This window comes from Myotis brandtii, unplaced genomic scaffold (assembly GCF_000412655.1).
Source record: "Myotis brandtii unplaced genomic scaffold, ASM41265v1 scaffold698, whole genome shotgun sequence".
Lineage (NCBI taxonomy): Eukaryota > Metazoa > Chordata > Mammalia > Chiroptera > Vespertilionidae > Myotis > Myotis brandtii.
The window spans coordinates 1,501,171-1,517,380 of NW_005370731.1; the positions used below are offsets into that span (position 1 = coordinate 1,501,171).

A 16,210-nucleotide genomic window follows, 5' to 3' on the forward strand; every position below is an offset into this window, starting at 1 on the left:
CTGGGGTTCTGGGGGAGGGCGCTGGGGTTCTGGGGAGGGAGGTGCCAGTCCCTGCTCTTCTCCCAGTTCTCCCTGATGCAGTTCTCCAGCACCTTCTGGGTTCACTTCACGTTCAAGCAATTCTCGCAGAGCTCAAACCCACTACGGCTGCTGGACTCTGTGACCAAGCTGGATGGGCGCACATACACGGCCTCAGCTATCCTGAGGGTCACGTGAGTCCTGACTCTCCAGTCCTCCCGGCGGCCGCTCTTCCCCTGGGCCTCCTCCGGCTCCAAGACAAAGGGGCCGATGGGACTGAGATTCTGCCTGGTCTCCTCACCAAGGGCGGGGGTGGCTCTGAGCTGCACGCATCAGACTCCCAGAGGAAGTCACCTCCTCGTTGCCACCGAGGCGGAGGGGCTCTGCCCAGGCGCCTCTGGACCCTCCTCTTTCCTGCAGAGAAGAGCTGTTCAGTGCCCAGAAGGGGGCCAGACAGGACGCCTCCAAGATCCTCATCGTCATCACGGACGGGGAGAAAGTAGGCGACAACCTGGAATATGAGAATGTCATCTCCCGGGCCGAGGACAAGGGCATCGTCCGCTATGCGGTCGGGGTAGGATGTGGGATGCTGCCCTCTGCTTCCTCTTTGGGGACTTCCCTTCCAGGGACAGAAACCCAGCTCTCGGCTTCCACTGCCCGCGGGAGGAGGCTGTGTTAGCCTGGGGACCTGGCCCTCTGCCAACCTCCGTGACGCTTTCTGAGCCTCCGTTTCTCTCCCGTATCTGGGGGGAGGGGGGCGGTGACACTGGCCCCGATCACTGGAGGACACAGCGCCAGAGCGGGGCAGGCGCCGTGGGCTTGTCATCTGTTCACTGAGTCGGTTTCCTGTGGGGACAGGTGGGGTCGGCTTTTCAGAAAGCAAGCGCCTTCGCAGAACTGAACGCCATCGCGTCCAGGCCCTCGCAGGAGCACATATTCAGAGTGGACAACTTTGATGCTCTGAGAGACATTCAAAAGCAGCTGAAAGAGAAGATCTTTGCCATTGAGGGTAAGTCAGAGCTGGAACTCGCTCTAGACACCTCATTCACGGGTGCCTTTCCTCTGGGCCCCACCCTCTGGGCATAGTCTCCACCATCAGGCCCTGTTAAGCTGGGGTGTCCTGCCCTGGCCGGTGTGGCTCAGTGGATAGAGCTTCGGCCTGAGGACCGCAGGGTCCTGGGGTGCAGGCTCCTCCCTTGCCCAGGCTGTGGTTGGGTGTGTGCAAGAGGCAACCAATCAACGTGCTTCTCTCACATCAGTGTTTCTCTCTGTCTCTCCCTCTCTCTTCCTCTCTGAAAATCAATGGAAAAACACCCTCGGGTGAGGATTAAAAAGAAAAGCTGAGGTGTCCTGGCAATCCTGTCCCCCCTCCCCCCGCCCCGAACCCGAACCCGAGTGCCATGCCTCCCCCAGGTACCCACACCGTGAGCAGCAGCTCCTTCCAGTTCGAGATGTCCCAGGAGGGCTTCAGCGCGGTGCTCACGCCTGTGAGTGGGCCCTTCCGGCACCGGTGTGGGATGAGGGGGAGCGTGTGGGATGAGGGGAGCGTGTGGGATGAGGGGAGCGTGTGGGATGAGGGGAGCGTGTGGGATGAGGGGAGCGTGTGGGATGAGGGGAGCGTGTGGGATGAGGGGAGCGTGTGGGATGAGGGGAGCGTGTGGGATGAGGGGAGCGTGTGGGATGAGGGGAGCGTGTGGGATGAGGGGAGCGTGTGGGATGAGGGGAGCGTGTGGGATGAGGGGAGCGTGTGGGATGAGGGGAGCGTGTGGGATGAGGGGAGCGTGTGGGATGAGGGGAGCGTGTGGGATGAGGGGAGCGTGTGGGATGAGGGGAGCGTGTGGGATGAGGGGAGCGTGTGGGATGAGGGGAGCGTGTGGGATGAGGGGAGCGTGTGGGATGAGGGGAGCGTGTGGGATGAGGGGAGCGTGTGGGATGAGGGGAGCGTGTGGGATGAGGGGAGCGTGTGGGATGAGGGGAGCGTGTGGGATGAGGGGAGCGTGTGGGATGAGGGGAGCGTGTGGGATGAGGGGAGCGTGTGGGATGAGGGGAGCGTGTGGGATGAGGGGAGCGTGTGGGATGAGGGGAGCGTGTGGGATGAGGGGAGCGTGTGGGATGAGGGGAGCGTGTGGGATGAGGGGAGCGTGTGGGATGAGGGGAGCGTGTGGGATGAGGGGAGCGTGTGGGATGAGGGGAGCGTGTGGGATGAGGGGAGCGTGTGGGATGAGGGGAGCGTGTGGGATGAGGGGAGCGTGTGGGATGAGGGGAGCGTGTGGGATGAGGGGAGCGTGTGGGATGAGGGGAGCGTGTGGGATGAGGGGAGCGTGTAAAATAAATTCAATTCAAATTGGCTTAAAAAACAAAGAATGTGGGGCAGGGTGTGGGGGGAGGGAGTGGCCTTTGTGCTGAGGCCCAGCCCCCTCAGGTTACTCCACCGAGCTGGCCCTTTGGAAGGGGGTGCAGAGCCTGGTCCTGGGGGCCCCCCGCCATCAGCACACCGGGAAGGCCGTCATCTTCACCCAGGCGGCCGGGCAGTGGAGGCCGAAGGCTGAAGTCACAGGGACCCAGGTTGGGTGTGGAGGACCGGAGGGTGGCGGGCTCTCCAGGGAGGAGGGAGCAGATGAAGGGGTTCGGGCCTCGTGGGGGGAGGTCCTGGTGCCCAGGGAGAGGCGGGACCTGGCCCAGAGGGTGCCCTGCGCCAGGGCAGACAGGGGGACGTGAGGCTCTGCCCTCCAGATTGGCTCCTACTTCGGGGCCTCCCTCTGCTCCGTGGACGTGGACAGAGATGGCAGCTCCGACCTGGTCCTCATCGGGGCTCCCCATTACTACGAGCCGACCCGGGGGGGCCAGGTGTCCGTGTGCCCCTTTCCCCGGGGGGTGAGTGGCTGAGGAGGCCTGGCTGGGTGGGGCCTGGTGTGGGGTGGAGGGGTGGCCCGGGTTGGGACTAGCACTGTTTCTGCTCTGCAAAAGGCCAGGTGGCAGTGCCGGGCCATTCTCCGTGGGGAGCAGGGCCACCCCTGGGGCCGCTTTGGGGCAGCCCTGACCGCCATGGGGGACGTGAATGGGGACAAGCTGACGGACGTGGCCATCGGGGCCCCGGGGGAAGAGGAGAACCGGGGTGCTGTGTACCTGTTCCACGGAGCCTCGGGGCCGGGCATCAGCCCCTCCCACAGCCAGGTGAGGCCCGTTGCAGATCCTGTCACTCCGACCGCCTTCTCCTTGCTCCTCCCTGTCTTCCACGCTGCCACCTGGAAAAGTCTGTCACCACCTCTGCCCTCCTCTGCCCACCGCGGGCGTCTCTAGGCAGCGAACACAATCTGTGGGGCGTGAGAAATGGAAATGTCCAATGGAGACTTGATACTTGGGTGGGTTCTCGCCCAGGACTTTTAATCCCCCGGCGGCTTCACGCGCAGCCCAGGCCCCGCCAGCCAGCCGTGTTAGAGAAGAGGCCTGGGGTCTGGAGGAGTCAGTGACTTGGCTGGTCCCGGTCGGTAGTGGATCGGGAATGGTGGTGAGGGCCGTTCGGGTCTCCTGCTTCTCACCACTGCCCGGTCCCTTGGGGCCCCGCAGCCGGTCACTTTGGGCCTGGTTGCTCAGCCTGCCTGTCCACGCACCCCTTCATCTCCCTGGAGGCCACACGACTTCTTTCCCTGCTGCCATCAGTAATCCTGCCAGAGGCCCGTCCACACAGGAGCCCCCGCCCAGGGGGTCAGGGCTCCCTCAGAAAGGGGGCTGCTTCCCTGGCAAAGTCAAGGAAGCCCCAATAAAAACAGGCCAAAGGGCCAGGAGACACTTCTGCAAAGATGATCTACGAAGGCCCAGCAGGCACATGAAAAGGTATTGAACATCATTCATCGTCAATCATCAGCAAATTAAAACCACAGTGAGACACCAGTTCACACCCACGGGGGCGGCGGGGGGTGGGGGGGGTCTAGAATGGAGAGACGGGAAACAGCAAGTGTGGGCCGGATGCGGAGGCTCGTGTACCGCGGGGGATGGGACCCGGTGCAGCCGCCTTGGACACAGCCTGGCAGGTCCTGAAAGGTGAAGCAGAAGGTACTGTATGACCCAGCGACTCTGCCCGAGAGAACGGAAAACACGTTTACACAAAAAGTTACAACAGATGTTCATATAGCATGATTCACAATAACCCAAAGGCGGAGACAGCCCACATGCCCATCAACGAATGAGCAGATAGACAAATGGGTGTGGCCATGCAGTGGAATAGTATTCAGCCGTAAACAGGAGCGAGGGACTGACACATCTACAATATGAATGACCTTGAAAACATTATGCTGAGTGAGAGAAGCCCACACAAAGCCCACCTAGAGTCTGGTCCCATTTATATTAGCTCCAGAATGCGGCGGGGTGGGGATGGGGTGGGGATGGGGGACGTTCACAGAGACAGAACGTAGGTTAGTGGTTGTCAGGGGCTGGGGAGGGAAATGAGGGAGTTAGGGGTGACTGCTCAGGCATATGGCTTCTTTTTGGGGGTGAAGAAAATGTTCTAAAATTGATTTGTTGGTGGTCACATAACTCTGTGAACCTCCTAAGAACATGGAGTTGTGTGCTTTAAAAGGGTGAATTGCACGGTGTGTGAATTGTGTCTCAGGGATGTGGTCGTGGTCACGGCTCACCTGTCTGTGCTGAGCTCCTCAGCTGTCCACGGTGGTGACAAGAAGCCAGCCTGCGCAGGCCGCTGCCGTGAGGGTTACATGAGTTAGTACGCAGGCGGCACGTAGCAGGTCTATGGCGGACATATGCATATGTGCCTGGCACAGTAGGTGCTCCGTTATCCTCAATTCCTGTCGGTACAGCTTAGCAACGGAAGGGGTTTCAAAGAGCTTGGAACTTTAAGAAGAGGGCGAGGGGCTTGGCTGAGAACCCAGCGGCCCCCTGCGGCCCCGAAGCTCCTTTCCTTCGCTCTAGTCATCGTGGCTTTGTAGGTCCTTCATGGTGACATCTTTTCATGCCTCACCCCTTCTGTGTCTCACCTTCCTACCTCCCCCTTCCTCCTGTTGCTGATTCCAACTCGTTTTTCTCACCCCAAACTGGCTTGCCCATCCCTCTCGCCAGAGGATCACAGGCTCCCAGCTCTCCCCTGGGCTCCAGCACTTTGGACAGTCGCTGAGCGGGGGCCAGGACCTCACCCTGGATGGCCTTGTGGACCTGGCCGTGGGGGCCCAGGGGCACGCACTGCTGCTCAGGTGAGAGCAGCCTTCCCCAGTCACTCCCCAGATGGTCCCTAGGTGTACCCAGGACACCCGTCCCCTCACCCACCCCAGGTGGCCCTCCCGGGACCAAAGGCTGCCATTCTGCCCACAGGACCAGACCTGTGCTCAGGGTGTGGGTGGAGATCCGCACAACACCCACAGAGATTGCTAGGTCTGTGTTCGAGTGTCGGGAGAACACAGCCTCCATCCGGGACCTGGGTGATGCCAGAGTCTGCCTTCGTGTCCATGAAAGTCCCAGGACCCGGCTGGGTGAGTCCTCCCTGGCCCAGACTCCCATCTCCGGCCTTGCCCCCTGCCCCGCTGGGGAGTTCCTGGTTCTCTCAGCCTTCCCCACCCTCTACTTCCCCCTCTAGGTAACCTCCAAAGTGATGTGACCTTTGACCTGACCCTTGACCCTGGCCACCTGAGTCCCCGAGCCATCTTCAAGGAGACGAACACTCGGCATCTGAGTCGAGTCAGAGTCCTTGATCTGAGACAGCACTGCGAGGACGTGAAGCTGCTGCTCCCGGTGAGGGTCTCAGGGCGCTGGGGACGGGACGATGCCGAGGCTGTGAGGGTCTCGGGGCGCTGGGGACAGGGCGATGCTGAGGCTGTGAGGGTCTCGGGGCGCTGGGGACGGGGCGATGCTGAGGCTGGCGGCGGCCGGGCAGGGAAAGGACCAGGTGTGTTCTGGTCCTGGCGCTAGCTCGGCCCAGCAGGTCCCCTCGCATGCAGGAGGAACTTACCATTTGTTAGCCAGATAAGTGAGTGGATTCGTGGCTGAGTGAGTGATTGAATGGAGGGGTGGGCTGCAGCTGCCAGAAATCGCACAGCTGGATTGCAGAGCAGCGCATGGCTGCGTCAGAGAGCTAGAGCGGTGGGCCGGGATTCTTGCATCGAGCCGTTCCTCTGAGACAGATCCTGTCCCAGGTGCCAGGGACACCACCTGGACAACACAGTCCACGCCCAGAGGGTGCGCAGGGAAAGAGCGAAACAATCAGGTTCCTAGACAACAGGGTCAGGTAGTGATGAATGCTGTGACGAAGCCAGGGAGAGAGCAGAGGGTCCGGAGGCCTCTCCGAGCAGGGAGGTTGCGAGGCCCTGAACAGGCTGACCTGTGGGAGGCTGGGGGAGGGAGATCAAGGCAGAGGGCAAACCCAGCAGAGGGTCCTCAAGGTGGAATCAGCAATGAGCGTTTCACCAGCGCAGGCGACAGGCCTCACTGTCACCCCATCTCACGGATGAGGAGACGGGCACAGCCAGTGACTGAGGTGCTGTCCTGAGCCTCCTGCTCTCCCCCATGGCTGCCCTGTAGGCTTGCGTGGAGGACGCGATGATCCCCATCACCTTGAGTCTCAATTTCTCCCTGGTGGGCAAGCCCATCCCATCCTTTGGGAACCTCCAGCCTATTCTGGCCCCGGACACCCGCAGACACTTCACGGCCTCTGTGAGTCCTCAGGTTGGGATCTTCGGGGGGCAGTTGGGTGTGGGCTCCAGGCCTTGGAGGAACCCCACGTTGCCTTCCCTCTCAGCTCCCCTTTGAGAAGAACTGTGGGGACGACCGTGTCTGCCAGGACGACCTTGGCATCACCGTTGACGCCTCTGGGTGAGCTTCCACCTCCTGAGACCTGCCCTGGTCTCCCAGCCCCTCTCCTGGGACCTAGAGCTGCCGTCTGGCTCTCCCTACCATCTCCATCCTGTGCTCAGAAACCAGACATCCCAGGCTCCGGGCCCCCCACCTCTCCACTCTGGGTTTCGTCCCCAGACCATTTCTAGCCCTGGTCATAGGCTCATCTCCTGCCCTCCACCCCAACCCCCAGCTTGGAGACCCTGGTGGTGGGGAACACCCTGGAGCTGAACATGGGAGTGAAAGTGTGGAATGATGGTGAGGACTCCTATGGGACCACGGTCACCTTCTCCTACCCGCCAGGGCTGTCCTACCGACGGGCAACAGTCAGCCAGGTACTATTCCTTCTGGGGAAGCAGCCAGTGGCTGGGGATCAGCAGAGACTCCTGTTCAAAGCTCAGGCTGGGGCTGCCATCGCTCAGCAGCCTCTCAGAAACCCAGGGATCCGGGCTGGTGCTGGTCGGAGAGACATGGTTGTGCCATCGGGGGCTTGCTCATGCTGTGCTCAACTCCGGGCATCGCGTTTTAAGGACACCAACTATTAGGAATGAGTGCCCAGCAGGCTGCCAATGTGGAGAGAGAGGGCACTCTGCCCTAAACGTTTTTGTATTCCACATCATGTCAATATTCTTCTTTTAAAGGAAAACCTACCTCAACCTTCAAATATTTTAAACACTGTCTTGTAGAAGCAGGGGTTAACTTTATTGGTTGCTCTAGATCAGGTCTTGGCCTGCTTTTTTTCTGAAGAGCTGGAAAATAAATATTTCAGCTTTGTGGGCCATAGAGCGCCTGTCACATCCACTGAGCTCTGCTAGTGTGGAGTGAAAGCAGCCAATAAAACTCCCTCTATGAAAAGTGGTGTTGGGCTATCGTTTGGCAAGACCTGCTCTGGAAGGCAGAGCTAGGACCAAAGTGAAACAGATTTTCAACAAAAATTTTACGAAAAATGCTAAACATTTATAAAAGTAGGGAGTAGATCAACAAACCTCTCAAAAACGTATCACCCAGATTCAACAAGTATCAATGTTTTGCTATATTTATTTTATCTGGCTCCCCCCTCCATTTGCTGAAATATTTTAAGATAAATCCCAGACATCATGTCACTCCTCTTTCTTCCCCCCTATAGTTCTGGACTGTCCCCACATCCCACATGACCCAATACCATTATCGCATTCAGTGAAACAAACGATTCATAATAAAATTTCCTTAATTGGCTCAAAAATATCTTTTTATACCTGATTTGTTCGAACCAGCATCTAAACTAGGTCTATACATTACGTTTGGCTGGTTGGTCTCTTATGTCTCTCTTGGGCTAGTATTCCCAATGGGGTCACAGTTTGGTTAACATTCAAAGGAACGCACTAGAAATGGCAAGATCCGGCTGCCCAGGGGTGAGTGCCCATCACTGGAAGTACTTCTGGACACACCAACCAAATGCAGCATGTGGACCTTTGCTGGGTATTTGTTTCTAAAATGAGCTGTAAAGTAGCATCTTTGGAGGCAACCCAGGAAGTCTGCGCATGCCCTGCCTACTGGCTGACATTACGGAGTTGTTGCTTATTTTGCCGGGCGTGAGTTGTTGAGTCTTGCGGTTGGTGGTTTATATTGAAGTATTTCTGGATGAAACAATGTGATATTCGGAATGTGCTTTCAATTACTCCGGAAAAAGGTGGAGAAGCAGCTGAATAAAACAAAAGTAGAAAAAATGTTGGCAGTTGAAGCTGAGTGATGGGTATATGGGGCTTGATTTATCTAGTCTCTCTACTTTTGAGTATGTTTGAAAATTTCCATAACAGAAAGCCTTTTTAAAATAACAATAAATAAAAAAGGGGGAGAACTTTAATAAATCTGAGATTTCTACATTAGGAAGAAATTTGACCAGATAGTGTCTAAGGATTTTTTAAAAACAAAGCATAATCTTAGGGTAGATTCCAGAAAACTGTCACTCCGTCATGGAGTCTCTTTGGGACACGCTCTAACGAGCGCCCCCTGCCCTTGCTTAGAGCCGGCCACAGTCACGCTCCCTGCAACTGGCCTGCGACAGCGGGAGCCAGGACGCCTGGAGCACGCGCTGCAGCCTCAAACACATCATCTTCCGCGAGGGAGCTCAGGTCTGTCTCCCACTTCCCTGCCCCCACCCAGTCTCAGGGCTCCGTGACCTCCGCCTCCAACCCCACGCCTGCCTCTCCCTCAGGTCACCTTCGTGGCCACCTTTGACGTCTCCCCCAAGGCCATGCTGGGAGACCGGCTGCTTCTAACGGCCAACGTGAGCAGGTGAGCAGGGCCAGGCACAGGTCCGCGCCCCCTCGCGCCCATCTCCTCGTCAGGAGCACCCGCCAATGCTCCTCCTCTTCCTCCAGTGAGAACAACTCCCCCAGGACCAGCAGGACCACCTCCCAGCTGGAGCTGCCGGTGAAGTACTCCGTCTACACCGTGGTCAGCAGGTGCCGCACCAGGACCTGAGCAGGGTCCTTCCCATCACTCTGACGGGGCTGGGGATTCTCAGTCCCTGCGGCCGAACACCTGGGATATTTAGGTTCTCCCACTACCCTCTCCCACTACCCTTCTCCCATTACCTTCTCCCACTACCCTTCTCCCACTACCCTTCTCCCACTAACCTCTCCCACTACCCTTCTCCCATTACCTTCTCCCACTACCCTTCTCCCACTACCCTTCTCCCACTAACCTCTCCCACTACCCTTCTCCCATTACCTTCTCCCACTACCCTTCTCCCACTACCCTTCTCCCACTAACCTCTCCCACTACCCTTCTCCCATTACCTTCTCCCACTACCCTCTCCCACTACCCTCTCCCACTACCCTCACCCACTACCCTTCTCCCACTACCCTTCCAGTCCTTAGCTGGCAACTGCTGGTAGCACTTGCTCCTCAATCCTGAGTGTTTATGGTGGGCTGGCTCTGACAACAGTAAGTGTGGCGTTACCATTACTTACACGCTGCATTTAATAGAGGTTATAGTTCTCAGAGGCTTTCTCCAAAGCCCCAAGATTGTCCTGGATTCCGTAAGAGACGTGAGACGTCACTGTCTTCCAGGTTCTCTCGGCCTCACTGGGAGCGAGGCTACCCTGACCTAAAGCAAGTCTTACCAAGGGCCTCTCTGTGGTCCCGGGGCCTGAGGCTTTGGGAGCTTCTAAGAGGGGGTAGGGGCTCCTGTCAGGGGAGGCCTCAGCTCAACGTTGCAGGGGTCTGTGGCATTTGGGTGGGACAGTTCTCATTGCAAGGAACAGATTTACACCTCAAAGGGCTGTTAGAACCACTCCTCCTCCCTTCCCCTTGGGAAGGATAGGGACAAACACCCTGCCTGCTCCCGGGGAGGTGGGGGGGCGGGGTCAGGGAAAAGCTACAGATGCTGCCCAAGGAGAGGTGGATGATGAGGGGTAGGTACTGCCCGAGGAGGGGTGGATGATGAGGGGTAGGTACTGCCCAAGGAGGGGTGGATGATGAGGGGTAGGTGCTGCCCAAAGAGGGGTGGATTTCAGGCACAGTGATGTGGGTGCTTTCCATAAATTCATTCATTTGACTTCAACAAAGATTTATTGAGCCTCTATTATGTGTAATCGTCGCCAGACATAGACCCCTGCCCCGTGGGATGTATGCACTTGTGATATGGAACAGGCCGTGGGACGTAGCCCGGGCACACTGCCCCAATACGTCCACCCACGTGCCTCGTCGGCTGCCCTCCTCCTGCCCAGAGCTCCACACCCTTCCCGCACCTCACGCCGGGATCTCGGAGCGCGCACTGGGGCTGGCACACCTCACAGGGCACCCACAGGCAGGCAGCCAGGTGTGACCTCTGCAGATTGCCTCTGTCCCTTCACTGCACCCCTGCCCGGCCCCACCTGGGCAGTTTCCTCTGTGGGCAGCTTCAGCGAGCAGCCAGCCGGGAGCCCAGCCCCGCTCCCTAATCTCCCCATTCCTCCGGTCAGCCACACCTCATCCGGGACAGCCAGGGCCCCACTGAGCTGCTCGGGAGGCCCCGGGGAACCTCAATGCCCGCATGCCTCTTCTCTCCCCAGCCACGAAGAATCCACCAAGTACCTCAACTTCTCGGCCTCGGAGGAGGAGGGGAGCAGCGTGACCCAGCTCCGATACCAGGTGAGTGGCGGCGGCTCAAGAGCCGGGGCTGCGGCCCAGGAACCAGGGCGCAGGGAGGGGCGTGGCCTTGGCATGCTTTGCCCTCGCTGCCCTCCGTGCAGGTGAGCAACCTGGGGCAGAGGGACCTGCCTGTCAGCATCTACTTCCTGGTGCCTGTGGAGCTGAACCAGGTGGCGGTGTGGACAGAGCTGGAGCTCCTCTACCCCCAGGTACCCGAGGACTGTGTGTGGCTCCCCCACCAATGCCCTTTGCCTGGTCTCCCGTGTCCCTCCCACTCTCCGATGTCCCCTCTGAGACGCCTGCTCTCTGTCTTCCTAGGGCCCATCTATGAACTGCTCTTCAGAGAGAACAGTGCCCACAGAGGCCGACCCCCGGGCCCACATGCAGAAGAATCCCGTGCTGGTGAGGAGGACTGGCTGCCCCCCACTTAAGCCACACATCAGAGGCACTGAGCTCAGGGGTCCGTGTGATGTTCAGAGGGATGTCTGCTGACAGCATTCCTGAATTCAGATGTGGCTGCTCCTTTAAATCAGACACGTTAATGCTGTCTGCTGCCTTCACACACACACACACACACACACACACACACACACACACACACCACATTTTTTGGACATCCTGTATATGTCCTATAATTGTTAACCTGTTCCTCACCCCAAATCTGACACTTTTTCTCGACTTGTGGTTCCTAAGTTAAGGCCCTCCTTAACTTCATTGCTATCCTGCCCTTAGGACTGCTCCGTTGCTGCCTGCCGGAGGTTCCGCTGTGACGTCCCCTCCTTCGGCACCCAAGAGGAACTGGACTTCACCCTGAAGGGCAACCTCAGCTTCGGCTGGGTCAGCCAGGTGGGTGGGCCCAGCAGCAGAGCCCGGTCCTCAGCCTCCGCCTCCCGTGGGCCCTGAATGTCTGTGCCTGGCCTCAGTGGAGAGCGAGGGCATTTCCCTGACGCCAAGCTTTCCCCAGAGCTAGCTGCCAGCTCTCCTGCCCTTTTGCAGACTCTGCAGAAGAAGGTATCGGTGGTGAGTGTGGCGGAAATCACGTTCGACAGATCTGTGTATGCCCAGCTCCCGGGCCAGGAGGCGTCTCTGAGAGCCCAGGTAGTGACTGTGTGCTAGGCAGCAGCCAGGTTGGCGAGCGGCTTCTGACGCTAAATCCGTGTGCCGGGCGGGGGCTCACAAGGCTGGAGGGGGTGGGTGAAGATCCCTGGGGGGGACAGTTGTCCCTAAGCCCCTGAGGGCTTCTGTGGTTCAGCCCGTGGAGTCTGGCCCGGGGAGGCCGGGGAGGAGGTTAAAGGTTGGAGAGGCTGGGAGGAGCCGGGGCCGCCAGACACCCAATGCTTTCTGATGGGGTCACCTCCTTCCAGACGGAGGTGGTGCTGGAGAAGCAGGAGGTCCACAACCCCGTGCCCCTCATTGTGGGCAGCTCCGTGGGAGGACTGCTGCTGCTGGCTCTCATCACAGCCATACTGTACAAGGTGCGTGCTCGCCTCCGGACCCCCAGCACGTGCTCCCACTGTTCACAGCATAAGACAGCGCTCCCCTTGGAGTCGGCCACGTTCTCGCTCAGTCACTGCATGCGAGAGAGCCTCTTCCACCTCTGACATCAGCAGTCCCCAGCTGTCCCCCATGTGTGTGCTCCTATCTATTCTCAGGCTTCCTTTAGTCTCTCTCCCTTTCTTTCCCACTCACCTCTGCCTTTCTACATGTTTCTCTTGACAGCAAATCTCTATATATAAAAGCCTAAGCAACCAAACAACCGGTTGCTATGACGCACACTGACCACCAGGGGCAAACGCTCAATGTGGGAGCTGCCTCCCTCGTGGTCAGTGTGCTCCCACAGCGGGAGCGCCGCTCAGACGCAGGGCTCACAGTGGCGCGAGCCCGTGGTAGGCATGCTGGGTCTTGTTTCACATTCTGATGGTAAATACCAGCTCACAGAACTGTGGTCCAGTCTAACTGTCACAGTGTTGCCACTGCACTGCTTGAGCATCACAGGGGCTCCTGAATGGTGGTCCCTCCCCTTCCCCATCACCTCTTTCCCCCTCTCCCACCGGACTCCCTTCCTCTCCTTTCTTCTGCACAAATCCATGCACCAGGCCTCTAGTTATAACATAAAAAGCACTGCCCTGGGAGGATTCTTTCTGTGACTAGGCAAGTGCCTGGTCCACGCTGGGTCTTGTTTCACATTCTAAATGTAGTTACCAGCTCACAGAACTGTGGTCCAGTCTAACTGTCACAGTGTTGCCACTGCACTGCTTGAGCATCATAGGGACTCCTGAATGGTGGTCCCTCCCCTTCCCCATCACCTCTTTCCCCCTCTCCCACCGGACTCCCTTCCTCTCCTTTCTTCCCTGCAGGTTGGCTTCTTTAAACGTCAGTACAAAGAGATGATGGCGGAAGCAAATGAACAAGCTGCCCCAGAAAATGGACCATCGGACCCCCAAGGTGGCCAATAAGAAACTCCCTCCTGTTCTCTTTTGGACTTGCTCTGCCCTGAGAGGCTTCCTGGCCCTTTTACTCCCGCCTGCCAGGCTTGAGGGGGAACAAATGTCCCACAGGAGGGAGGCTGGCATCGGCTGCTTTCTCTCTTTGGAGGATGAAGTTTATTTGCACAAAGCGTCTCGCCTGGGAAGGGCCATTTGTCTTGTCAAAGCTCCAGATGGAAACCCCAGGGCAGGATCCCTGCCATGCCCCCCGAGCACGTGACCTGAAATTTCTACCTGGAAATACATGGACCATAGCCCCCAGCTCCATTCTCCCTTCCTCCACTAGCCACCAGTGATCTCGCTAAAATGCAGTATTGTTTTTTGTGATTAAAAAAAAATAAAGAAATGTATTGGACTGACGTTGGTTAATAGGATCATGTAGGTTTCAAGTGTACAGTTCTGTGATACAAGATCTGTATATTGCATGGTGTGCCTACCACCCAACGTCAAATCATCTTCTGCCACCATATATATTAGGCCCTCTTCACCCCTCACCCCTACCTCCTTCCCTCTGGCAACCACCTAAGGTACGGTCTTGAACAAGTCACTCGTTCTCATGCATCTTCAGTGGCTCCCCCTTAATCACAGGGTAGCAACTAAACTATCAGCTGGATGTCGGGAGCCAGCTCCCTTTCCAGAGACCGGCTTCGGAGCACACAGCATGAGGGTCTGTGCTGCTCTGTCACCCTCATCTAGCAAAGTGCTGGCAGTACTGGTCTCGGTTTTGTCTTGGGAATCTCAGTCCAGATTTCCCGAACGAAGTTGGGAATGAAATGCCTTCCATTAGCATTTGTAAACTTGGCTTCTAGCGTTGGTCGGCACTGCTGGCCACGAGGGAAGGGTGCCCCTGCCCCCGGAGGAGTGGTGGCCCCAGTGCCACTTCGGCTCACCCAGCTTCAGGGTCTCTTTGAGGCCCTAAAGATAGCAAATGAATAAATGCCAGAACATACTGGTAATTATAAAAATTGCACATTTTAAATATTTGCATTAACAAATTAACACTTTGCACAAAAAGATGTATGTGCCTTTATTGGGAAACATGTCAAAGATCTAAAATTAATGCCTTTTATGGATGTGAGTCCTGGAAATGACGCTCATGCTGTCCCCTCATCATGGTAGACGCCGGCCAGCCCTGAGGCCTGGGGCCAGGACCAGACAGTTAAACAGGTTAGGGTTATAAACATCCCTTATTGGGGGTAGCCTGACCTCTTCATCTGCTCACTCCATTCTCAGGGGTGTCACTGATGGGAAACGGATAGGGCTGAGGGGGAGGGGTGGCGAGGAGAAGGGGCAGCCCTTCATGGCTACTCTTCCCTCTGGAAGGAACCAATGCACAGATGCTTGTACAAATCCTGAGAGGTGTTGACACTGCTTGCGTGTGGCTAGTGATCGGGGAGACTCTGAAGTCCTATATCAGGGGCCTGCTGCCTCCGATAAGGTTATTATTGTGCCACTCATCTCGGCATGAAGCTCAAAGTGGTGCCTGGTGCTGAGCTGGGAGCCAACACATCCCTGCCCGGGAGAGATCCCACTGTTGCTGCCGCCACAAGGGTGCTCGGGCCTGAGGATCTTTTAATTGGAAAAAAAGAAGGGGGAAGCAGTTGATCATGTGACTTGAGGGAATGCTAGAAAGTGGCCCTTTCCCTCCACCCAACGATACCCTCATCCACCGTCTTCGGGTCCAAACTCCTTTTGTATCTGGAAGCTTTGGAGTCTCCAGAAGGGCCAGTTATCATACAATAGCCTCATGGTGGGCTCTAGGCGAGACTTCACTGGAATCCGGCTTTAGAGTGTTGTTTCTCAAAGTGTGTTCCACAAACCACCTGTGGTCTCCACTGATCTCCTATGTGCCAAGGCTTTTTATTTACTTACTAGAAGCCCGGTGCACAAAAATTTGTGCGCTGGCAGCGGGGGGGGGGGGGGGGGGGGGGTTTCCCTCACAGTCTGGGACCCCTTGGGAGATAACCACCTACTGGCTTGGGCCCGTTCCCCTGGTGGCAGATGGTACGCCTGATCCGCGATGCCTTCCCCGTCTCCCCCGGTCGCACACTGCAGGCCCAGATCCCACACTGGAGTGGGCGGTGGCTCGGAATCGCGCTGCTGCCTGCCCCCGCCCTGGGCCGGGGATTGCACTGCTGCCAGCACAGGATGGTGCAGCAGGATCTGCCTGCAGTATGCAAATTTAATGGCCATCTTTGTTGGGTTAATTTGCATACTCTTTAGATTGGCTGATGAGCGTAGCAAAGGTATGGTCAATTAGCATCTTTGTCTTTTATTAGTGTAGATTTATTTATTTCCTCACCCAAGGAAATGCTTATTGATTTTAGAGCAAAAGGAAGGGAGAGAGAGAGAGAGAGAGAGAGAGATGGGCCCGTTCCCCTGGTGGCAGATGGTACGCCTGATCCGCGATGCCTTCCCCGTCTCCCCCGGTCGCACACTGCAGGCCCAGATCCCACACTGGAGTGGGCGGTGGCTCGGAATCGCGCTGCCGCCTGCCCCCGCCCTGGGCCGGGGATTGCACTGCTGCCAGCACAGGATGGTGCAGCAGGATCTGCCTGCAGTATGCAAATTTAATGGCCATCTTTGTTGGGTTAATTTGCATACTCTTTAGATTGGCTGATGAGCGTAGCAAAGGTATGGTCAATTAGCATCTTTGTCTTTTATTAGTGTAGATTTATTTATTTCCTCACCCAAGGAAATGCTTATTGATTTTAGAGCAAAAGGAAGGGAGAGAGAGAGAGAGAGAGAGAGAGA

At 57.2% G+C, this 16,210-nt stretch overlaps 1 protein-coding gene across 1 annotated transcript in view; it reads left to right on the top strand.

Moving 5' to 3' along the window:
* ITGAX (integrin, alpha X (complement component 3 receptor 4 subunit)) overlaps positions 1 to 13,815 on the top strand; it is a 19,558-nt gene extending 5,743 nt beyond the window's left edge. The window contains exons 7-29 of the mRNA XM_014529794.1: positions 67 to 212; positions 439 to 592; positions 877 to 1,027; positions 1,432 to 1,530; positions 2,432 to 2,583; positions 2,752 to 2,892; positions 2,986 to 3,192; positions 5,092 to 5,222; positions 5,341 to 5,498; positions 5,603 to 5,757; positions 6,544 to 6,675; positions 6,761 to 6,834; positions 7,049 to 7,190; positions 8,859 to 8,966; positions 9,050 to 9,129; positions 9,216 to 9,299; positions 10,892 to 10,970; positions 11,072 to 11,179; positions 11,289 to 11,372; positions 11,703 to 11,816; positions 11,967 to 12,068; positions 12,335 to 12,445; positions 13,328 to 13,815. Of these exons, the coding sequence (XP_014385280.1) occupies positions 67 to 212; positions 439 to 592; positions 877 to 1,027; positions 1,432 to 1,530; positions 2,432 to 2,583; positions 2,752 to 2,892; positions 2,986 to 3,192; positions 5,092 to 5,222; positions 5,341 to 5,498; positions 5,603 to 5,757; positions 6,544 to 6,675; positions 6,761 to 6,834; positions 7,049 to 7,190; positions 8,859 to 8,966; positions 9,050 to 9,129; positions 9,216 to 9,299; positions 10,892 to 10,970; positions 11,072 to 11,179; positions 11,289 to 11,372; positions 11,703 to 11,816; positions 11,967 to 12,068; positions 12,335 to 12,445; positions 13,328 to 13,426 (2,811 nt within the window). The 3' untranslated portion in view covers positions 13,427 to 13,815. The remainder of the gene's footprint in view (positions 1 to 66; positions 213 to 438; positions 593 to 876; positions 1,028 to 1,431; positions 1,531 to 2,431; positions 2,584 to 2,751; positions 2,893 to 2,985; positions 3,193 to 5,091; positions 5,223 to 5,340; positions 5,499 to 5,602; positions 5,758 to 6,543; positions 6,676 to 6,760; positions 6,835 to 7,048; positions 7,191 to 8,858; positions 8,967 to 9,049; positions 9,130 to 9,215; positions 9,300 to 10,891; positions 10,971 to 11,071; positions 11,180 to 11,288; positions 11,373 to 11,702; positions 11,817 to 11,966; positions 12,069 to 12,334; positions 12,446 to 13,327) is intronic.
* The last annotated feature ends 2,395 nt before the right edge of the window (positions 13,816 to 16,210 follow it).